General features: G+C 43.5%; 1 protein-coding gene across 1 annotated transcript in view; it reads left to right on the top strand.

Annotated features, from left to right (window-relative positions):
- The window catches only part of CLVS1 (clavesin 1), a gene marked incomplete at both ends in the record, with an annotated part of 92413 nt that overhangs the window by 64003 nt on the left and 3296 nt on the right, over positions 1-25114 (top strand). Inside the window, 2 exons of the mRNA XM_080339974.1 lie at positions 10119-10229; positions 11357-11592. Coding sequence (XP_080196100.1) covers positions 10119-10229; positions 11357-11592 — 347 coding nt within the window. The remainder of the gene's footprint in view (positions 1-10118; positions 10230-11356; positions 11593-25114) is intronic.

Below are 25114 nucleotides of genomic sequence, written 5' to 3'. Positions count from 1 at the left end.
TAAATTGCTGTCTGTCACTGTAGAAACAACTTTCCTAAAAATATGTTTTCCACAATATATCTTTACATCTTTCCACATGTATTTTTAGTATTACTTGTATTTTTTTTTTCTCCAAACTTATTTCAAGGACTTTCAATTATGGTCAGGTTTCTCATTACCAAGACACTGATCCATTATTAAAAAAAAAAAAAAAAGAGATCATAAAAGGGCAGACACAAAGAGATGATATTTTATTGCAGACTTGACATGTTTGTCTGCTCCTGTCAAATCAATGCTGTGACTATGTGGGACTTTGTGAAAAACAGATACGTGAAACAAGTTTCCCTTCAGCATGGAAGGTCAAGAAAGCTAAGCAATCTCACTGAGATATTAGAACAAGGACAGAGATTGAATCATGCAAATCACACGCGATTTTTTTCCCTAGGCTCCTATTGTTTTGAAGAACAAGAGCTTGTACATGAAGCAAAGGTGTTACAGCTGTCTGGTGTTTATTCAGTGCAGCATCAGTTGTCTCTTTTTGAATCCCCCTGGAGCTGGGTTTCCACCATTGCACAGGCATTTAGCATTTTGACTGCCTTTAAAAACAAAATATTAGCATGTCACAGGGTTTTCTCACCCACTCAACCTCTCTCTTTCTCTCCCTCCCCTCTGTGAAAGAGAAAAAAAAATTGAAAAAATATCTTTAACACAAGACCACTCATCAGGGGACATTTGTTGAGGATGACAGAGGCCACAAAAATTGTTTTAAAAAGGGTTTGTACAAGGGCTAGGTGAAGGAAAACCTTCCATTTTAAAATGAGGTTCCAATCCAAAACAAATTCACAGAATCACAGAATGTTAGGGATTGGAAGGGACCTCAAAAGATCATCTAGTCCAATCCCCCCGCCGGAGCAGGAACACCTAGATGAGGTTACACAGGAAGGCGTCCAGGCAGGTCTTGAATGCCTCCAGAGTAGGAGACTCCACAACATCCCTAGGCAGCCTGTTCCAGTATTCTGTCACCCTTACTGAGAAGAAGTTTCTTCTCAAATTTAAGTGGAACCTTTTTTGTTCCAGTTTGTACCCATTACCCCTTGTCCTATCATTGGTTGTCACCAAGAAGAGTCTGGCTCCATCCTTGTGACACTCACCCTTTATATATCTGTAAACATTAATGAGGTCACCCCTCAGTCTCCTCCAAGCTAAAGAGCCCCAGCTCCCTCAGCCTTTCCTCATAAGGGAGATGCTCCACTCCCTGCACTGGACTCTCTCCAGCAGTTCCCTGTCCTTCTGGAACTGAGGGGCCCAGAACTGGACACAATATTCCAGATGTGGTCTCACCAGGGCAGAGTAGAGGGGCAGGAGAACCTCTCTTGACCTACTAACCAGCCCACTTCTAATACACCCCAGGATGCCATTGGTCTTCCTGGCCACAAGGGCACAGTGCTGGCTCATGGTCATCCTGTTGTCTACCAGGACCCCCAGGTCCCTTTCCCCTACACTGCTCTCTAATAGGTCTTTCCTCAACTTATACTGGAACCTGGGATTGTTCCTACACAGATGCAGGACTCTACACTGTCCCTTGTTATATTTCATTAAATTTTTCCCTGCCCAACTCTCCAGCCTGTCCAGGTCTCACTGGATGGCAGCACAGCCTTCTGGTGTGTCAGCCACTCCTCCCAGCTTGGTGTCTTTAGCAAACTTGCTTATAGTACACTCTATTCCCTCATCCAAATAATTGATGAATATGTTCAATAATATAGGCCACAAACCCCAAGATTCTTAGTGAAATAAGATTGGAATCTAGCTTGTGCTTAGCAGATAGCCTTAAGAAAATGGGTGCTAGAAGCCTATGGTACCTTCAAGGAGCTCTATGAAGAAGTCAATGTGGAGGATTTTCCTAACTTCTTGCAAGATGCAGAGAAATTTACTGGAAAAGGAATGACCTCCATTAAATGCTTCATTTCAGTCAGTCAGCAAACACCAATAAAAAACCTGCTTCATCATTTTTTTCTGACCTGTGCTAGGTTATAATCTCATCACAATGATAGTTTATAATCTCCTTTACACGCCGCTCTATATGTGAATGCACATGCAAAAGGTTTAAGATGATTCTAGGCTTTGTTCAAGCCAAGCTACAGCAGATTTCTGTTCAGCGCCAAATACGTTGCCTAGCACTATAAATAACAAAATCCCCTTTTCTCCATCATCAGCTTTCAATCACAACCCAAGTGTAATAGGACTGTATGATTCCTGTGTAACACCTCGGCACTTTCATAGGCAAGATGGAAAGCTTTTCTGCAAAGTCAATAGGTCTCAGGAGAAGAAAGGCAAGTGCCACAAGACCTTTTTTAATTGCTTTTCTTTGACTGACTTTAACTAATGCTGTGGGCATTTGTCCTCACCCTGACAGTTTGGCCTTCATTGCCCCCTCACTCAGACACAGGGCTATTTTGTCAGGGCACAGATGCATAGATAGAGCAAGTGGTGACGTGAAGAAAATATAAAATAAGTGTTTTACATATATGATGTAAATTCTCAGCATAACAATGTTTATCTAAAGAGGCAGTCTTTGTACAGAGTTTTTTGTTTAAAATCCCAGTGTTGGAAGAGAATTAAGGTGCTGTACTTTGTCCTTTTCAGGACTGGCATGCACTAGACTGTCTCCTTTCAACAGTTTTTTAAATACTAGTGGACTTGCCTTGGTATCATCTTCTTGTCTGTCGTAACTCCTTCACTTCTTGTGTTTTCCTTTCAGGATGGGTGCAAGGCCTGTTTGTGGAAATACAAATAGCCAGGGAGAAAGGTTTAAATCAGGTCAGCCAAGGAAAATTGCAGATTTTTGGCTACAGTGGTTAATAGCACTAATTAATTTTGTTTAGAGCTTAACTTTTGAAAATTACTTAAAAAATAATAATAAAAAAAAAGTTATTCTTTTTCAAAAAAAGTGTATATTAAAAATAGAACATTTTGGGGGTCAAGTCTTCCATGCCAAACTTTTTAACCCCAGTGCTCCTGGGTGTATTCTCTTCCAGATGGAAGGAAGTTAGCGTTGTCTTTCCTTAAAGATGTCTTAATGCTGACTTTTTCTTTCTTTGTTGGATGTGCTTATTCTGGTGGTGGCCGTTTTGCTTCACACAGAATCACAGAATGCTTAGGGTTGGAAGGGACCTCTGGAGATCATCTAGTCCAACTGAGAAAGTCCTGATGATTTTGAGTGAGCAACCAAAGCTCGTAGGTCACAGCCAGCCAAGGGCTTGGTAGCCCATGTAGAGCAAAGCATCACAGCTGACTTGTGGTCAAACACTCCAGCCAGCACCACCTTCGTCCAGCAAGCCTCCAGGCCAGGCTTGCAGTGTGCCCAGCACATTTGTGCAGCTTCTAATTAAGCCTTAAATGATTTTCAGCTTTGATGATCTTCCTGCTGTTTTTTCCTTCCCGCACAGCAAATTTCAGACGTTCATGTGCAGTGAGATACAGGAATAGAAGCGACTCAGCTTGCAGTCGCCCTCACTTATAGAGAGCTGGTTATGAAAGAGTTTCTGAGCTACAGTTTACAACAAAAATCAGGACATTGGAGACAATTTAGCCTGGTTTGCTAGAAATGGCTGCAAAGATCATAGCAAATTCCTAAACTTGGTCTAAAAAAAGCCTCTGGCAAATTCACATCCCTTCTCATGTGCCACCTGCTCCTGTGACCCAATCTACCCCTCCTTAGCTCAGAGTGTGCCTGCCACTCTTCCTGCTCCGCCAGAAGCTCCCTGGTCTGGCATTGCCTAATCTGACCTAATCTAGAGCAAACTGTGATACTCCAGTGGCACACAAGCGTGGGCTGCTTCCAAATAATTGTGTCATTGCTCTTTGTGTTATTATTTTTTAATGACCTTTTGAATTCTTCTCTGTGTACCTCCTCAACTGAGCCTCTGAATGAACTCGCTGTTTCTCTGGTGATATCATTTATTAATCTTTTTCTTTTTTTCCTGGTGCGAGCCTCAGTCTTCACCTTAAGTGTGTGAGACACATTGAAATCAACACGAGTACATGCTAAGCAAAATGGCAGCACCAGACTGTGGTGTCAGTCCAGCAGAGCCACCACTTCTGAGAAATTTTATGTTCCTAGATTATTCTGAGCTGGTTCAGCAAAGGGGTCCTTCTAAAAAGATAGTGAAGAAATCCCGCTTTTGCCCCAAGGTTATAAGTTATTTTGTTAGACCAGATGATATGACAACATGATTCTATCATGACAAATCAAAGTTTACTGAGCAAATCCATGTTCTATAGCCTGATTTACTGGTGCCATCTGCCAACACCCATGAACAGATGCTCTGTAGGACCTCACTAATGTGCAAAAATGACTGGGAGAAACCCACTGCTAATAACTGAATTTTAAAAGTTATCAAGCGTAGCAGTAGAGATAACAAACAACAAAAAATGTCTAGAAGAATGCATCCCAATGTTCATTTTTCTTTTCCATTTCCCTGACAGCAGTACTTCAGACTGTACTCATCTACGTATGTGGGTATGTGGTATAAAAATAAACCAAGCACTCATATTTTCCTGTGATTTTTCTCCAGTCCTTTGCTATTGTATCCTTCAAAGAAATGAGGGTGTTTTGGTGTGAGCAGTTGCAGTCACAGCTTACCCCAAATCAATGTTTCTTTCCTGATTGCTAAAATTCCTTTTACAGTCACAATTGAGCAGGTCCAGACTGACATACTGCTAGCATTAATGTATTTTTTAAAATGGTTTTCCCCTACTCTGCAGCTATTTCCAAGCCCTGTGTACTCTGAGGGCATGCCAAGGTAGGAGCAAACGAGTTTGCAATTATTGCCACCAGCAACATTAATTTTGCATTCCTGTCTCTTCAAAAACACAGGGGAGGAAAAGAGATAACGGAAAGATGAGCAGCTTGTCCAGACGGAGGTTTGAAACGCGCCCAGGCTCAGAACAGGCACCACAGCAAGCGAGTGGAGCATCCCTGGCTCCTGCAGCCTCAGGGACCACTCAGAGAGGCGTGGGAGCAGCCCGAATTTGGGGTCCCCACAGTCCCCCAGCACTGCCACTACCTCCCACCAACTCCTGCCTGTGGGGTTTCCTGGAACTAAGCATTGATCTCTCAGGAGCTGCGTTAAAATTAGAAGCTGAAGCTGCAGTGATGGGGGTAACGCTTTGCCTTCTCCCCTGGCACGTGCTGTAGGGCAGCCTGTTCTGTCCGCACCAAGGGCGTTACGTGGCATCCATTCCAACTCGCTCAGGAAGGTGCTTTCTAAAGACACAACCTATCCAATATCTGAAAAAGTCATAAAATCAGGGAATAGCAACTTTCAAACACTGTCACTCTTTCAGAGGCTAAATTTGGATCTGAGGCTGGAGAGCGGAAAGCCTCCTTCCTTATCGTGCCAGTCAATTAAAATTACACACTCACAGAAACTCTTCGTGGAGGAGCTATCACAGAACTATTAATAAAATATCCCTGAACTATTAATATGGTCTGTGGGAGCTCTAATCCACCATGGGGACTGATTACGTAAGTGCACAGGCATGAAGACTCTGTTTTTATCCTCAGTTTAAATGACCTTTTGGTTTAAACAGTTTCGTTTATGATTGACATCTTCCTGAATCTATGGGAAATTATTTTCTTTCAAAGGAGATTATATTTTGATTTACCATAAACTGACAAGTATGATCTAGATTAAAGTGCATTTGGATTGCCAGATGTGTATTTGCTTTTCTGATTGCAAAGGGTAGAACTTAGGAACCCATTTTAAAAATGTTCAAAATTCAGATTCCTGTAACCTAGAAATAGGCTATAATTCATATTTTGAGCTCAGGTCATTGGTCTATGAAGCCAATTCACACAGTTCAGAAAGACTGGCCCTGAGCATCAGGTTGGATTCATTCCAGTCTTGGTATTCCAAAGATTGTTTTGCTTTTCTGCCACACTTTGGTGTGAGGAGATGCTGGAAGATCAGCTTGATTTTTAGCTTTCAGGCATTTCAGAACAACAACACAGTAAAAGCTTTTTGATGCATACTCATGCCAAAAGCAATAGATGTTGTGAAGGCAAGAACAGGCAGAAATAGTGAAAAATTGTCTCTCATTCACATCATAGCTATCGCTCCCAGGCTATTTAGTGGAACATTATGTACCGAGGGTTTTCAGTCCCAGGTTTATTTCAGCTCAGAGATTTCCCTGCATAGGAGGTCTGAGAAGGGAAACAATGATGTCTGTAATGTTTTCTTCTGATCTGCAGTCTTGGAGACACTTCTCCAATCTGAAATGAAAGATGTATTGAGGCCTGTATGAATTCTGGGGTGTCTGTGGCAGCTCCACTGTTGCACTCAAGTGTTCATTTCTTTCTCTTCTTTGGTCATGACATGGATGGGAATAACTGAAAACAGTAAAGAAAAATATATATCCAGTTTAAAAAAGACAAATCAGGCAAAAGAAAAGTCCCATCTATGGCATCAGTTTTGTTCTGCCAACAAGGACAATTAAAACCCTGTTCTGTCTCTAGGTTTACCTTTACAGTTTGAGAAAGATGCTACTGCAGCACAGTTAAATGTATCCCTTATTTTAGTTCACTTCAGGTCCCAATGAAGAGGACCTGGTCTGAACTGGTGAGTGAGCAAGCTGCCCAAACAGGTATCTGGAGCCCTTACACTGTTTCTTCCTGCCTATTGCTGAGTTGCAAGTTAACTAGATCAGCACCAGCTTGGATGTATTTATTGACTCTGCAATTTCATCTCTGAGCATCATGCTAATATGTTTAGCCTGGTTTCCAGGTAAAATGACAGTAGAGCCCACAAATAAGTAGACTAATTCCTGTGTGTTATATTTTATTTATGCCATTAGAATAAAATGTAAATATACCCTCAGGATTGTTTTTGTTGGTATGTTTTTTTCCTTTTTTTTTTTTTCATCATCAGGTTAAGAAAATCTCCATGATGCCAGGGTCCTTTTCACAGTAGGCTCCAAAAAATGTACCTCATTATAAAATACACCTTCCCAAGGAATCACAAGACATGAGAAATTAAAAGAGAATTCCTAAAAGCAAAAGCTCTCTAGCAGAAAATCAATTTCAGCTACTTTCACCTTGCCCCAGGGAAAGCAGCAGAAACACTAAGTGGGGTGTGGGAAAGGTCTCACACATCTTCCTGGAACTGTGCAGGCAGACCTCCAGACAGGAGCTTTTCTTTCCAAGACAGCTCTGCTCTAATTAGGGACTTCTGCAAAATTGGTGTGTTGTGGTTCCAAACAGTGTCTGGATGATTCCCATATCAAATTTCTGTGGTTTTAAAAAAAATTATGTCTTTGTCCTTATTCTAATTGACAGCATTACAAATGCAGGTGGACTGAGGGATGAAGGTCAATTTGAGCTTATTGTGCTTAATAGGGTAAGGAACATAAATTGGCAAAAAGTTACACACAAAAAAAATGTTCTTTGGTTGTTGTTTTTCTCCTGGCCATCATGCTGCCTTTTCAAGGGTCTTTGTGCATTTTTTAGTATACCTTCAGAATGAAAAGAAAGCAATTGCCTTTAAATAAACCTGTTATGAGGGACTTTCCTGTAACACTTAATCTACTGATGTACCAGATAGAATCTAGTTTATGGACTCAACAATCTACGTTGAGTGAACACAAAACTCATTTTCTGTATAGGAAAGTACATACTTCTTGTTAGTCAACCTTTTCCAGGGGCAGTCTGCCTGTTTAAACCTCTGTCTGGTTCCTATAATTCCCAGCATTCAGACCTTTCTGAGTAATGTGGTATCATTAAAGTTGATCGACATGTTCTAAAAAAATCCATGTTCCCCCTTGGAAATGAAATCTGACTGATATTTCTCACCGAAGATTGTGATTAACATTATCTGTTTGTTCTAGTGAGAAGGCAGAACAATTTTTCTTTTTCGGGTCTGTATAAATCTTTGTTTCTTAAAGTTATTTCTCTGCCTCTCATCTCTCATTTCTTTACTGTCCTTTGCTTAAAACTCAGACTGTATCTTCTACACTGACCTATGCTGAGATGGTACAATCTGGGACGGCTGTGACAGCTTAGCCCTAAAAAACAAAGGAATCCAGAACTTCTACCTTAGAGATACAGCTTGTGGGATGGCAGCCGCCTTGACAAATACAGATTTTCTTTTTAAAAAAAAGACAAATACGAAACTTTTCAATATTTCTTAATATCATTTTTTTAGAATGTTGTGTGAAAAGTTTCATATTTTCATTCCCATGTGGGAGGAAAGCAACTGAATATATGAATTTTGGATGAGATGGGCATTTTTGGCTTTGGTCTGCTCTAAACCCTAATTTTAGGTAGGGTGGAAAATCACTTTGTCCTTCATTTCACACTTCTGTTCATCAATGCTTTTTCTAGGTGGGCTCAGATTTTCTGCAGCTGTTTCTCAGCACAGCCCAGTTAAGTCACTGCAACCTGCAGCACTGCAGTAGTTTATATCAGTCAGAGCTGTGTCCCTAAACTCTAATGATTATTCCAGCAGAAATGGAAATACAGTCTCCTTTACAGTGAATGAACACCTCAACAGAGCATGTGCTATCCTTAAAAAGCTCAGTTCATAGTTTTCTGGAGATTAAAATGGGATCACCTGTTATGTTACACTGTTTGGCCTCCTGCATGCTGGTCTGACTACCCACTGCTCTCGCACATAGTATCAAATATTGAGATTTGTAATGATTTTGTGTAAACTGATATGTTCAAGGTTTAAGCAGCTCACACCACTATAAAGCAAAAGAAAAATGTATCACTTAATGCTTGTGGCGGCTCACAAACGTTATTTAAGTATGATTTAAGATGACTGCCAGGGCAATCCACAGCCAGTGCTGAAGAGCATAGAGAATTCTGCCAGTCTGCCCTGAGTGGTAAGAGGTGGTGGGACACCTACATAGTGCTAAATCTGGGAAGCAATTAGACCTTGACATGGCACAGAAGCTATACCAAGCAGGTGTATAAAGGGATTTTCCATATCATCTCACAAATCCACCACATATCCTCACCAGCTGTGCTCAATCTCTGATACTCTGGTGGAAGGTGAGAGAAAGCCCCAGGATACCCCGTGCTAATTGTGGGAGGAATGAACCTGCCTGAGTCTGGAAGCCAAAGCTCTGAAGGAAGAGACCTGATTATGCTCTGTCTTTATATGCTGAGCCGCAGGGGTTAGTAGCACAGGCAGGATGAGGACAGCTTCATCAGGATCTCCCTTCACAGGGGAGAGACAGGAACCCCTCCTCTCTCTGGAAGAGTATTTGCACACAGGAGCACCTGTCGTCTCACTATTTATACAACACAAAAAAAATCCTAGGCTCTTCCCTGATTGACATTTGTTAGTTGAGGATGTAGGTACAAAATGCCCATCACAATATACAACAACCTTTAAAGACGTGCCAGCAACCTCCTCTTTTATGAAGTGTGCGGCACTGGCTGAGCGGAGCAGGACACCATTGCAAACACTTCCCTGTCGGGACGCTACCTGCATGCTAATGCTGAGGGTGTTTGTGCACAGCCTGGCAGCCAGCACTGGGCTCCGGCAGTTTCCATGGTGCCGTCATGGTGCGCTCGCCCTACACCTTCACTTATCAGCATTTCCCACCCATCCTCCTCGCCATAATATGCTGCTCACTCACCCTGAAAGGTCAGCCATTGTAATGATGATTTTAGCAAGGGGGAGGCAGGGAGGCCAAAGGGTGAAAAGGTGAGATGTGTGCAGCCATGTGCGTGGGAACCGGAGAGTTTGCCTTATGCGGCACAATGAGAAATTAGAAAGCTTCCCCTCGAGGGAGCAGTGCTCATCATCCCCCTCTCTCTTCCCACCCCAGCTGAGTCAGATGCCCTGATGGAGTTAAAAAATGTTCTAGAGAAGCGTCTGGAGACCCTACTTTAAATCATCAGCAAGTGATGCGTTAGTGTGCAGAGGGGAGAGAGGACTGCGCCTGCTAACAGAAGAAACCAATGCAAACATTTCCAGGCATCTTTCTTTTTCCATCTTCCTCTTGCCCCTGCTCCCAGTGCTCGTTTGCAGATGGAAAGAGGCAGACTTCTTCCTCTGACTTTCATCCTATTGTTTGCTGGGCTAAAGCACTGCATCTATTAACTCCTTTCCTTTTCTTTCTTTCTGTAGGACAGCTTTCCTGCCCGTTTTGGAGGAGTCCATTTTGTCAACCAGCCCTGGTACATCCATGCCCTGTACACACTAATCAAACCGTTCCTCAAAGACAAGACAAGGAAAAGGGTAATTAGACGGGGCTGGGGAGGGTAGGAAGCTCCAGAGCTGGAGTAACTGAGTAGCTGCCTGCTTTCTTCCTTCTTTTTCTTTCTGCATTTTTCATATGGCCTCAGAGAATTGCTGTTGCTGTTAAAATTTAGAGTTTGCAATGGTCAGAATTGAATCAATAACTCAGCCAGGGACTTGAAAGTTGTTATCACTAATAAAGTGTAAATACATTTTAACGGGAAGTGCTCAGGGATAGAGAGAATTGTCAACGTGGAGGGATTATCAGGCCTGGCTGAAGTCACCTGCAGTGAGGAGAACTTCAGCTCAACTCTTTTTGTGGGAGTAAAATTTTGTATTTCATTCCTTCAGCAAGTAGGCTGTTTTCACATGGTGGTAACTCACTTGTTTCCACAAAAAAATTACCCATGTCTGAGGGCTATTTGCTCACAGTGCAGAAGAGGCAAGTCTTCCTCACTGGAAGCCATGTGAACTGAGGTCCTGCAGTCATCTTGGCCATTTGTCCTCTGCAGTCTATCAACTATGGGATCATCCCTCAGAAGGCCCTAGAGCCCACCCTGGGGTGTGTCTGAGCAGGCAGGACAAGGGTAGTACCAGCCTGAAAGCAAAGAGGGATTCGAGAGACAAATGTCACTGAATCAGTGCGAAGTGGGGACATAGACCTGCACCCCTGGGAAACGTCAGTCCCAAGGTGCAGGGCTGGGTTGCCCTCTCAGACACTGAGGACCCACTCTTCACATGTTTCGGTAAGCTCCACAATCTCCCTTTTCTTCCCACTGTTCTTTATACAACTCTTTATCCTCTTACAGTAGTAATAATCAGTCATTATTCCTGAGTTGCACTTTCCATGATTTAATACTTAAAGAAAGTGAAAGTGTCATGTGCCAAAGCTAAGTAAATCAGGATTTTCAGAAGTGTTTATGGTGCCCGCCTAATTCTTCAGCTGCACATCCCAAAGCTAATCCCCCTCCTGCCCACCTGTGCCAGCCCTGAGCACTTCAGAAGTTCCCACCTGAAACTGCAGTGTCAACTAATGACAGTCCACACCTCATTAGTGTTGTTATTATTGTGCTTAATGAAGTAAGGAATCGATGATGACTTTGAACTTTCTTTTTAATCTGTTAAAGATCTTTCTTCATGGTAACAACCTGAACAGCCTTCACCAGCTAATACACCCTGAATGCCTGCCCTCTGAATTTGGGGGGACTCTTCCTCCATATGACATGGGGACGTGGGCTCGAACGTTACTCGGTCCCGACTACAGTGATGAAAACGAGTATACCCACACCTCCTACAATGCCATGCATGTAAAGCACGCATCCTCCAACCTGGAGCGGGAGGCCTCACCCAAACCCATGAAAAGGTTAGTGCTGCCTTTGAAATCATGTCTTGTTTGGCTTTTCAAACTGGTTTGGCATAAAACTAGCAAGAAGGGCTGGCTCATTTGGCTTCAGAGAGAGGCTGTAATTTGGCAAACGTTGATAGTAAGAAGCGCTTCATCCTGGACTGTGCTCTTGGTATAGCGGCAGAAAGGAAAACTCTCTGTGGAACCATAATTACTCCTCTGATTACCATGAAAGAAAACAAGGGGAAATTAATGAGCCCCTGCACAGAGCATTACAGAAAGTATATCAGAGTGAGACGCTATTCTGTACAGCACACTGCAGCCAGCAGCACCACTTCAGTGCGAGTCCCTGCTACTTGCTGCTGCTTCACTGCTGCTGACCCCAGCTGTTAACGAGAAGGCTTTTACCTCCTCGGAAATGCAGCTTTTGTACGATGAACACCACTGCCCTCTAAAGGGAAAATGGGCTAGTCTACTCAGGCTGCTATTGCTCCCGCTTTCTCCATCCAGCCCTGCTTAGGCAGCAGAGTGGCTCCTTTAACACCTTTGATTTTAGATGTAGCGGTTGTGCATTCAGCTCTGAATGCTTCAAATTACACTTCTCAAGGCTATCACCCTCAGTAATTTTCACTGATTGCGGGGATGTGGTGAGGAGGGTCAGACACCTGGCACGGGTTTGTAGGTGGTACGGCAGAGCCAACACCAGCTGCAGTGAGTGATGTCCAGGTTGGATCCCCTGCAAGAGTGTAACATCTGCGCTTGCCTCACCCTCCTTGCCGCACTCCTCAAAACTGCCTTCCATGCAGATTGCAGCTATGCTTTAACTCGCTGATGCCACTTGACGAGTGCGGTGCTCACAGACACGGCGTCACTCTGTGTGACAGGGAGCGGCCATCATTTTGTCACAGCAAAATCAAAGCTGACAATACAGACAAGCCATAATGTCATGCAATTAATTTTAAAAGTCTTTCATCTTCAGAAGAAAAAGAAATGCATTCTTGATTCACGGCTCCCTCTCAGGTCAGAGGGATGACGCGCTTCTGCAGCTGCAAAGCCAAGCCTTGTGCTGGAAACACATACAGATGCTGTTAAGTTCTATGAGTGCCATGACTTACACGGCCACAGGACTGCAAGGCTACAACCCTTTGCAGGTATGCAGCCACGGCATGAAAAGAGGTGGCCATCTACATAGTCAGCAGTTCTCACTACTGACTGCCAGCCAAGGCTGAGATCTAGGATGAGTTTATAGATTCTATCCCAGAAAGCTGGCTTTAAAACAACTTTTTTTCTTTTTTCTTTTTTTCTTTTTTCTTTTTTTTTTTTTTTTTAACTAATATTAACAGTGAAATACACTGAGTGTTTCAGAAAGATGTTAAGTAAATATTCCATAATTATTAAAATTTCTATATTAAGAGTGTACAATTTATGTAGCTTTATAGAAAGAAATCTGTAGTTTTTAAAGCTCTGAAGTGTTAAGATCTGCTTACAGGTAAATCTTTGCTGAGGATCAGATTCTCAGCTGCAAAGAAGGGAGGGTCTGTGTCCTCAAGGGAGAACCTCAGCTTGTAAATGAGTTCAGTGCCAGAAAACCCTGCCTCGAGGCAAAGGCTTCTTTTATAATCTGTTCACTAATACAAAAGTGCATTAATACAAATATGGTGAGTGGATGAATCTAATTTGTCATGTTGCCTCAGGGCAGACTAGATCTAACTTTTAGCCTAATTTCGTTACTTGGCGGTTAAGTGAACCATCTGAACTTGTACCCTGTGGTCATTACAAGCTTTTAGAGGTGAAAAGTTCACTGCTTCGACAGATTTTCTCCAATGAGTTTTTTTTTTTTATTCTTTTTTTCCCTGAAATTGCATTTTGGCCTAACTTGAGGTAAAATCCTATGCTTAGGAAGCATAATTTTGTGCTTTATTAGATTTATTAGACCAGATTTATATCTAAGGCCTATTAAAAAGCCTACAGATTTCTACCAGCATTACCTGTCTTCATATATCCCGCCTCGTCCCCTCTTTAGGTTCATACATCTTCAACACAACAGAAGTTCCAGGCCATGGCTGAGACTCTTGGATGCTTCAGGGGGGTTTACACTAGGCATAGGTGATCTCCTAACATTAGTCATCATCGCAAATACGATTCCCTCACAACTTCCTTTTCCCTTTTCCCTTATTAAGCAATTTTGCAGTTTCATTAAAAATGTCTCTTCCCCTCCTCCACTTGTAGCACAAAAATCTTTAAATTCTTGAGTAGACATGGTAACTTTGTAAGCATTTCCATGCTTACAAATGTTGAGTTTAATAAAAATGTTGCTGACCCTTTCTTTAGCACATATGTTCCTCTGAGAGGAGTAAGTATATACTGCACTCATGTGGCCCTGCCTTAAGTACTGTGTGCAGTTTTGGGTGCCTCAATACAAGAAAGACAGCAGACTATTTGAGAGTGAACAAGATGGTGAAGGGTCTCCATGGTAAGACTTTCAAGGAGTGGCTAAGGTCACTTGGTCTGTTCAGCTTGGAGAAGAGAAGGATGAGGGGCTATCTCATCACGGTTTACAACTTCTTCATGGGGGACAGTGGAGGGGGATTTGCTGATCTCCTCTCTCTGGTGACCAGTGACAGGACATGAGGAACTGGAATGAAACTGCTTCAGGGGAAGTTCAGGTTGGTATTAGGAAAAGGTGGCTGATCACTGGAACAGGCTCCCCAGGGAAGTGGTCATGGCACCAAGTCTGTCAGAGTTCAAGGAGCATCTGGACAATGCTGTTAGTCATATGGTTTAGTTTTAGGGAGTCATGTGAGCAGCAGTGTTGTTTAGGAGTCACGTGTTGGACTCAATTATCCTTATGGATCACTTCCAACTTGAGATATCCTGTGATTCTATGATTCTATAAGAAGACTGAACCTTCTTGGGTTTCTGTAATTTCAGGATGAAAAGCCTTGCTGAGCAATTATGGGTCTTATCCTCTCTGACTTCTCAGATATTGCTGCAGATTTACCTGCTCAGTAATTAGCTGCAGGGGAGGGGAATGCTTATGAGAGGTGGATTTATCCCGAGCTTGTTTGCCCCCAGAGCACTGTCCTGCTTCATGACAAGGTGCAAGGTTGCAGGTTGACCCTCCTGGCTCTGTGGCCACTTGTAAAGCTGCACAAGCTAGTCCTCATTACAGCTGCCACTGGGCCAGTGCTATGTTAAAGCTTTCTTAATCTAGGAGCTCAGTGCTGCTAGAATAGCCCGGAGTCTTGCACTGTGAGCACAGTAAAGAGTCAAAAACTGTGAAATGTAGTACAAATAATAGTAATTCTGAGTCAGAAAATTGCTGATCTGGCAAAGCTGGGAAGAGAAGTCTGTCTCAGAGGCTGCCATCCTGCACCTAGAGAGAAGCTCACCCTGGCCATAACCTACTCCAAATAACAATTTTAGTAGCAGAGATGCTGAGAAATTGAGATAGGAATTACAGATATGAAAGAAAAACACTAGGAGATTGAATTAGAGAATAACGGACCAAAATACTTTTGTAGCCACTTAATCTATGTCAGAAAATGAATGCAGAGCAGGAGAAGGAGGGGATTTTCATGATGAGACTGAAACCTAACTGAAGTTGACACCTGAAAATTAAAATATGTCTCAAAATGCAGACCAAGAGAAAAAGCAGCACAAAGCAGCAGTGCAAGGAAGCAAAACTAGAGCAGGTACGTGCCCATATGTTGGCTTGAGGAGTGACAGCAGTGCTTTGGCTCCTGTCACCAGGACAGATGAATATGAATTAAAACAAGTTCACCTGAGAGTTGTGAGGAAGGTGAGGAGAGTAGAGAGTGTATTTTTCCAGGAAGAAGCTATAGAAGAGAGTGGTTTGTTCAGTCTTGCAGAGCAAAGGTTGAAATGGATGTGATCGTTGTCTACAAATGCAGGAGGAATAAACACTCTAGAGAGAGAATAAGTATGTGAGAAAAAGGACAACACAGATCAAATGGGTATAAGCTGACCAAAGTGTACCATGGCTACAAATTAGAGATTTGCAAGCCATCAGAGAAGTGAGTTACTGAAACCTCTTGTCAATATGGCAACCTAACTGATACATAAGTGAAAGGTCTGAAATGAGGTGGCTACCAGTGGTTACAGGAGACTAGACTTGCCCATCAAAGTCTAATTAGGTTCCAGTTTCTGCTCCCCTTAACAGCAATGGAACCAGAACTTCATCTTCTTCCCAGCCACAAGCAGGGTAGTTTTTCCCTGTGACTTGAAATCGCACAAGATTTGTTCTCAAGAAAGAGTCCTTGTTTATTTAAGAGAATGGAAGCATTGTAGACAGGGAAAGAACTGGAAATCCTCTTAGAAAAAAACTGCCACTGACTCTAGTTAGCAACAGGATCTTGAAAATCTTGAGATTTTACGAGTTTCTGTAATATGAAGAATCTTTAATCAAAACCATTGCAATTGTCTTTTTTCTACCAGAGGCCACATGAAGCCCCACTGGGTCAAAATCAAAACAGTGGAAATTGCACTCCCATCTGCAGTATTATCTCACACCCTGGGAAAAATCCCAGAACTCAAGTGCTGTATGAACAGATGGGAAACACAGCAAAACAGCTGATGACTCCACATAATGAGTCTTAATGGCCGGGGGAGGGGTGGGGGGAAGGCAACAATAACAAAAATCCATTCAGAATAAATCTATTTATTAAGATTCAGCTCAGTGATGTTTGAAATGGGAAAGGTAATAAACATGCAAACTAGCATGAATATAGTAACGGCAAAGTCAATTAAATATGAGAGCTTGGCCGCAACTGATAATCACGGGAGCAGCAATGGCAACAGACTCTTCCCCTGTCTTGGGGCATCTCTTCCGAACCCTCTACATCCACACAGGGAGCCTGTCACTTACAAGTTGTGGGATTTGAGAATAATGTAAATGGTGTGAAAATTTGGAGCACAGGGAAGAAAATCACCTCCTTTTCAGTTGTGGCCAAACCTGCTGTGAGCCCTGATGATCAGAAAGAGGCCTTAGGTTGCCGTAGTCAACAGGGAGACAGCACAAAAGCAAAACATTTGCCTGAGGCAGTCATGCTAGCTTTGGTTGGTGAGCTGTTGTTTCTGGGAACAGCTGGCAGTTTTCTCTGGGTGTGCAGTGTAATGAATAGTTATGGTGGATGATTAAGCCGAGCAGTTAAAGAGCCAGAGACTGCTCTCGACATGTCACTGTCCCAATAGCCCATAGCCTTCTGGCCAGCCACAGTGGGAGAAGCATACCTGTATCTATCTGGGTACCTAACTGCAGTGAGTGAGCATTGCCAGCTGGAGAGACGAGTTCAGTGACTGGGGAAGATGTGAAAGAGCTCAGTTCTTTGAGGAGCTTCCTCTTTCCATGGTGTCACACTGCTTTTATGCTCCGGCCCAGCAACAGCAAGTAACCTGCAGTAGCACATTGCCTCCCTGAGACGCTTTTCTTTACAAGATCTGCCCTTCTGCAGGTGCATCTGGGCCACTTCTTGATGTTTGAACTTGATCTTCAGTCCAAGCGACAGAGACTGTTCTCTGCCCTCACTTGTTCCTTGTGCAGTCACCAAGCACAGCCTGGGAGCTGGATGTTCCTCCTCTGCCCTCCCAGGCATCAAAAGAGCCCTTGCTTTTAACCTACTGCCAGTGCAAACAGGTCTGAAAACTTAGTGTAATTTAAAATTGCCCTGCAGAGAAAGAAAATTTTACCTAATAGCTACGTTTATAATCTGGCCAAACAACCTGTGATGTTTAATCAAATTCATTTAATTAAAGTTTATTTAAGGATAACTTTAATCAAATTTGGGGTTAAAAATTCTTCTTAGGATAACACGAACTGCAAGAGCATTACTATCACCAACTCAAGCTCATTAGAGACTCAGGAAATTCAGAGTTAGGGTAAAACTTTTAAAGAAGAGCCAAGCATACTAATTGTGAAAATGTACGATTTATGCATCAAGGGAACATTTCATTTTCCTGCTGTGGAGTCGAAACTTACAGAATCATAGTATCATTTAGGTTGGAAAAGACCTTTAAGATGATCAAGTCCAACTGTTAACCTAAGACTGCCAAGTCCACTTCTAAACCATAGCCCAGAGTGCCACATTTACACATCTTTTAAATACCTCCAGGGATGGCGACTCCACCGCTTCCCTGGGCAGCCTGTTCCAGTGCCTGACAACCCTTTCTGTGAAGGATTTTTTCCTAATATCCAATCTGAACCTCCTCTGGTGCAACTTGGGGCTGTTTCCTCTCATCCTAAAGGCCTTGAGCACCAAAAGATGGAAAGACCTGCCTAGTGATTCACCAAAAGCTGCCATATCAGGCATTTTGAAAATGCAGCTTAAAAACCTGTTGGAATGTGTTGCCCCATGTTGTTGAGCCAGAGCATATGGATTTTTATGTCCTAGATTAGAGTGAAAGGATTTTAAAGTACACATAAGGGTTTGCCTTTATTGCATCCTGACGTGTATGCTTTCCAAAGGACTGATCTTCAAATGAACTTGTTGCTGAAGGTAACTGTTTGTTCTTGGAAACAGGATCCCAGAAGGAAGAGTATCACAACTGGTATACAAAAATGCTGACTGGAATAGTTTTAGATCCAAAAGGGACCATTCATGGGTGTGACTTGTGTAAGGTTTTTATTTATTCGGATTGGTTCCTCCATATGCCCAGCTGGGCTGTGCAAGGCAGACCTTTCTAGTTGTTATCCTTGGTGTGACCTTAGTGTTCCTTCACCATATGTTTCTGCTTTTACGGGTCATGTTTTATGCCTGCCCACAGTCAGCACCAATTTACTGCAGAAGTAGTAAAATACCAGCAAATAAAAATCAGTAGGAAAATGTGTGAAAACTTCTCACTGCCCATGGATGGCACCTGGGTTGCTCTGCTTGTAGCTGGGGTGCATTTCCACATGGGCTGGGGCAGAAGGGAGACACTAATGAGCTTTCAGTTAAAATAGCTCTATATTATGCGAGATCTTGGTGCAAGGCTTATATTCACTATTTTATCATGAATTATTTCAAACAACATAGAATTTCTGAATATTCCCGTGGAAATGCTTCCCCCATATGAAAATTATGAATGAGATATGTCTTGATAGCAAAGCACATGTCCTAGGGACATGCATATCATGTATTGTAGGAAGTATCTTGTAACATAGATTATTAGCTGTTGAACAGCTTTATAGTTTTTGACCATAATTCTGCTAATACATCAGAGATAAATGGAAAGGAGCCGGTGGATCCGGCATGTCAGCAGGTCTCAGGGAGGCTGCAGGGGAGATGGTGCAGAATATCCTCTGGGCTGGGAGCGAGAGAAGCTGAGGAGGAGATAAGAGTTGCAAAGCCACAGCTGACCAAGTACAGAAGGGACAGTAGCTTGGTGCTGGGGGTCCCCTGGGGCAGGACAGGAAATCATTTGTTCCCTGAGGGCATCAACAGTGAGGTTTTCATCTGTCTACAGCACTCACCAGTGCACGGGTATGAAAACACAGGCTGTCAGTGGGAATAGCAGGACCCGTGCTGTTCAGCCTGCCTGAAATATTGCACTGTAAATTATGTCTTCAGCTGGCTATAAATTTGCCCAAAGTTTAGTAGTTTAGATTAGAGACATGACACTTTATAAAACAAATGGTTTTACACTGCTTATGTTTTTTTGCTGCCCTGTGAAAAATCCACCTACATCTGGCTGAGTTACAAGCCTTTGAAAAGGCAATTCACACATGCTCTGAAGAAACGTATTTGATTTTAGCATTTAATGACCCCAAGGTTTGCCTCATGCTTTAGCTTGACCTTCCAGAATAAATAAACTTGCTCAGCTTGGGTTGATGGTTCAGCGCCCACAATGTGCATCTCCTGTCTAGGCCACGAGGTGCAGAGGGCTTTTTGTAATTACAGCTTTTACTTGTGATCACGACAACTTTTGCTGTGCTAGGCCAGGCTGCGGCAAGACATGAAGCTGCGATTTGTCAGACTGACACCCCATGCTCTCAGGGCTGCCTGCTTCCTGCTCTTGGCAGGACAGTTGGAGAGATGAAGACCCAGCAGTGAATCCAGATGGGATACTGGGAACTGGGGTCACTGGGATGGGAGCCCCAGGGCGGGTTGAAAGATGTGGCAGGCATACAGGACTGGAAGCAGCTGTGCTAGGAAGCACACTGTGTGGGCAAACAAATGCGAATGGTTGGGGGAGGACTGGTGGAGATCAGGAATGATCCTTTGGTTAAGCATGTTGGGTGCAGCCCTGGAGAAGCGAATCCCTTTCTCTCTCCTGGAGCTCATGCTTTGGGTTAAACCAAACTTCACACAGATGGTGGGATTGCACATTGTTTATTTTCAGCCTGCCAAGCTGTAGACTCTGGGGTCTGATTTCCAGAAATACTCAGCGCTCACCTGCAACAGAAATCAAGGGGACGTGTTTTGAACACACAAGCTGCCATGTAATGTTGAGGCCTCTGCCAAATTGGACCCTCAGTGCTGGAAAATGGGCACCCCATATTAGAGGAACACTTGGATCCTAATCTCACTGCACTTCATCTCTCCACATGCAAAATGGAAATTTAAAAAAATCCTGACAGTTGTAATACATCAGTAAATGAATTAGCATTTAGGAGGCACAAAAGTACTGCGTTGATGAACTCCACAGAAAAGCTCAGGAGGGAATTAACAAAGGCTATCTTCAGAGCAGGCTTGGAATAATATGCAGCAAATGTCTCACAGAGCCACACACTGAACCGCTAGAAGAAAGCAAAATAAATAGCCACTTAGTAGCTCAGCACCGTCTACCCTGAGCACTGAGGGAAGAAAGAGCCCTCTAAGAAAGAACAGTGCGTGCTCCTGGTGCAATGCTGGGTTACAATGCCCCCATGCACCCCACCGAGTGACTGCTGCTTCCACAACCTACATTTTGGCTTTTCCTGCTGAGCCAGTGCTTGACTTTCCTTCCTAAATAGTATGTCTGCAGGGGCACTTTCATGCTGCAGTGCTGTTCTTGTTAAGGACAGGAAACTTCTGATGTAGGACGGAGGAGTAAGAAGACTGTTACCCTTTGCTTTTGGGGGCTCCATCTTCCCTGTTATTGCCACACAGAAGAGAAGAGACTGTGATTCAGTAGAAAATCTGGTTGAGATGTTGGGAACTGGAGTCACTGGAATGGGAGCAAAAAAGTCAGACTGAAAGACGGGGCAGGTGTAAAGGACTGGAGTGTCTGACCAAAGGGACTGGAAGATGTTGGACTAGAAAGAGCACTTAGTGGGCAAGGAAATGGGGATGAGCAGGAAAAACACGGATGGTAATGAGAAATGCATGTGTGTGTGTGTAGTATTGATAAAGTGAGGGAAGAAAACTTCTTCATTACTTGGCCTGAATGTCTTTTGTTTGGATATCATATTCTGCATAATTTTTAGCAGCTTTTGATGAATCTCCTGTAAACTGGTGTTGACTGCAGCTGCAGTGTTTATTTGACTCCATGACTAGGCTTTACCTTTTCATAGGTGATATATTGCACCCAGGGGAGTAAGGGTCTTTCAGAAATTCTTGTCTGAAGCCAATACTCCTGTACCTTACATATGGAAAAAAAAAAAAAAGAAACAAGAAAAAAAATGTGGAGGTGTCAGTCTATAGCAGTGAAAGAAAATAGAGAGGACAAGCTCCCACCCATGCCTTTCCTCTACCCTGGATTTGGGATATGACCAAGGCAAGATCTTGACATAGGAACTCTGAGCACTTAGGAGCGGCAGATATCAGGGACATCCAAACTGGTCAAAAAAGACCAGGATGTGCACCTTAATTCCAAGTTTGGTGGCACAGACTGCCTGCATCACCTGTCTGTATTGCTCAGGGACAGCCTCTGCCAGAGGAGTCTGGCCGCATCTGCCCTGCATAGCGCCCGGCTTTCACTCTCCTCTGGGTCTCAGTGGCCTTAAGGCAGAAGACTGTATGTGCTATGCCAAATACTTAAGGATTTCTGTACGTTTTCACAGTTCAGAGTGTCTGCAGTAAGCTGAGAGCTGTGTCATAGCCCACCAGAGAACTGTTTTTACAGTAAGTGCCAAAGGGTATGTGCTGCAGCCCCGGGGTATAGCATAGGCTAAAGGATGGGATGGGACAGGGTACACAGCTGGCCAGGCCACAGTTACATCTGAATGTGGCACAGTGTCATCTTTGCCGCTTTTTGGGGCAGACCCTGTAGTGAGCTGTGCCCCAGATTTGCAGTGAGGAGAAGTAACTGCTGGGGAGCGAGGGGTCTGGAGAGAGCTGGCAGGTACAGGGAGGATGAGGGGCTCTGTGCTGGGTTTCATTCTGCAGCAGTCGCCTCTTCAGCAGTGTAGATTCACTCACAGAGACTTCTTCACTCGTGTGGTTAAGCACAGATCCAGGCCATGATTGTCCTCGTCTTTGATGTGCCAAGGCACTACTAAGAGGCCTCTCCCTAGGATGTGCCAACCATCAAGGGGAAAGATGGTCACTGCTGCCATGGTGGCCACAAGGCCAGCTCCCTTTTAGCAAGTGCAGCAGCTTGTCACTATTGTCCTGTGGGCTAAGCACTGGGCTGGCAGTAAACTTCAGCCAGAGTTTTCATAGTGCTTTGCCTTGTCTCACTATGTTGGTGGGTCACTCAACTGGCTCAGCTGTTCCCCTAGACATAGATGCTGCTTCACCTCTTGGAAAAGCACAGTTCGTGTATCAAAGCTGCCCCTCTGGGCAGGTCTCTGCAGCACAATGCTGTGCTGTATTAACGCAGGGCAGCAAGCCAGCGCAAGCGTAGGAGCTGCAGAGTTGCACAAACAAGAGATTTCAGCAGGGCTGTGAGACTGGGCAAAGCCCTTCATGGCTTCTGCGCTGGAGTTGTGTCCTGCTGCCTGTGCAGAGCTTGCCTGCACCTGCCTGCATCACCGGCAGGAGCGCACATTCTCTCCAGGTGCCTTGCCCATGCATTTCATTTTCAAGTGCTTTAAATACTAAAAGAGTACCTTTTACCACAATTACTTCATACCTGCACATCTGCATTTGCTTCTGTAATACTGAGGAAAAAATCCTTCGTTTTCCCAGCTGATGAAGACCTACTCTTGAGGTGTGTTGCAGAACATGCTCCGGGGTGCTGCACCCTCCTCTGCAGTCTGATGGGGAGAAAGCAAGGTGGAGAGACAAATTGCCCCTCAGACCTTGTCAATATGAAAAGTCACAGATGTGATTAAAAAAAAAAAGTTTTCTCTGCTTATTATGTTCTGTAAAGGGAGTGGATAATTGCAAGATGAACAGCCCTGAAGCGCTGGTGAAACAGGAAAGGAATTAGAGGGAAATGAGCAGATGGGAGGTGAGAGGTAGATGAATAGAGTCACACGATGCGATCTGATTGATCGGCTATAGTATGTCACGCTGAGAGCCTGAAGCCTCCTGCACGTGGGGAAAAAAACATGCTACCCTCCTCCTTCCTCCACAAAAACCCGCAAATGAAGCCCAGCACAAACATAATATGCTCCTGTGAGCTGCAACTCGTCAGCATTGCTGTGATGAAAAGCATAAAATGAGGGATCAGAGAACTGGAAGATGTCTTTTAAGGTAAGCGTGCCATGATACACTGGCAGTTACCATGCAGGATTTCAGTATTTTATATTTTGGTATTTTTGGTATTTTATGGGAAACAAAACTGATTCCAAACAGTCATTGATTCCTGTGCGCTGATTCACTCCAGCTGTGTTCTGACAAGGGCCTTCTGAAATCACTGTAGCTAGAAGGCCTGCATCCAGTCTTCTTACATGGTCTGACTGAATTTGAGATAGTTACATTAAAATGACCACACACGCATAAAGCCATATGTTCTCTTATTGGTCTATATACCTATGCAGTGCTGTCACTTGAAACATATGGCTGACCTGCTGGAGAAACAGCTGGATAATGTTGATTTTCCAGACTTCCAAATATTCCTGCTGAACAGTAAAACAATTAGGGGGGGTTTGATTGACGCTTTAAATGGAGCACACTCAAATAGTACCTTGACTTCAGAAGTGAGACTGAAAATTCATTTCTCTTTCCATTTTCATTTTGCTCTTCTAAGCAAGGCTACCTAGCCTGAGAAACTAGGCTAGGAAAGTCTATGGGCATTGACTTTGTCTGTTAATTACTTCAGATGTAGCTCACAGCCCATGATGATCATGTTGCACTTTTACAGGAGCTAAGTCTCCTGCATGTATATATTATTTTAAAGAGAGACACGCATAGGGTCTGCCAGCTCAGGGCCTTACACAGTGACCTTATCTGTGAGATACAAACACATGGTTACTTGTGTTAAAATTTAATTTAAGCAGACCCCCTGTAACCAAGAATCTTCCAAACAGGTTATCAAGAATTGTTAGCTGAGAACATAGAAAAGTCAGAAGGTTTTCAATTCAAATATACTAATATATAATTCCAGAGTTTCAGCACACAGAGGACACGTGCCACATTTCAGGTGAGTATTGAAAGTAACATAGTGTGAGGCAGTTGTGGCTGTGATATAGAAATCATGAAACCTGTTGCCTCTGGTGTGAATATGTAAGAACTCTTCAGAACAGGGACCCAAATGCAGGTAACCCATGAATCATATTATATGATCAAATGTTTAGAACAGGTCACGTGAATTGCACCCTGAGAACACCATTTATAGCACAGAGTGATCATAGATGTCTGCTGGTGACACAAAACACAACACAAGTGACTAAAATGTAGTGATATGAGGAGAAGGCCAATGCAACTACTATTTCCTGCTTAGATGATTAGTTCACACCCGGCTCAGGTCAAAACAACTTGGACATGTCTTGAACATTAAAAAGTAGTTGCATTCATCCTGCAGAAACAACAAGTGGTGTTCTGCTGCTTAAGTCTGGGCATCTTGTATGATTTCAGGTTCTGTGGTGTCCTCTTGGCCTCCATGTGTTACTTCAGAAGGACATGAGTCCTCTATATCTTCTCTAAATACTGGGTCATAACAGTCAGCCATGGAAGGTTGTCTTGGGTACCTTAAGGTACCGTAAATGGCAGTAGGTATCTACGTTTAGCAGCTGAATGTCATCCGTACTGTCAAAGTTGACATCCTGAAGGCATAATGAGCTGGGAAAGAAAATCATTGCCCTGTCAGGATAGATAAACACGAATTGGGATGTTTCAGAGAAGCTGTTATTTCTGTGAGCACAGAATCACAAGAAGGCTGAGGAAGGGACCTCGGGAGATCTACCCAACCTCCTGCTCACAGTAGGGTCAGCCAGAGCAGGTTGCTCAGGACTGTGTCCAGCTGGATTTTGAGTATCTCTAAGGATGAAGACTCTACAACCTCTCTGGGCAACTTGTTCCAGTGTTTGTACACTCCCATAGTAAAAAAAATGGAAGTTCCTGTATTTCAATTTGTGCCCGTTGCCTCTCTTCCTGTCACTGGGTATCACTGAAATGAGTGGCTTCATGTTCTCTATTCCATCTCATCAGGTACTTGTACACATTGGTATGGAAAGGCAGGAACATAAAAAGGCTTTTGTCTGGTGCAATGAAGTTCTGCTTGCCATAGGGTA

This window comes from Nesoenas mayeri (assembly GCF_963082525.1).
Source record: "Nesoenas mayeri genome assembly, chromosome: 2".
NCBI classification, from domain to species: Eukaryota; Metazoa; Chordata; class Aves; order Columbiformes; family Columbidae; genus Nesoenas; species Nesoenas mayeri.
This window is presented reverse-complemented; position numbering and strand designations above follow the sequence as displayed.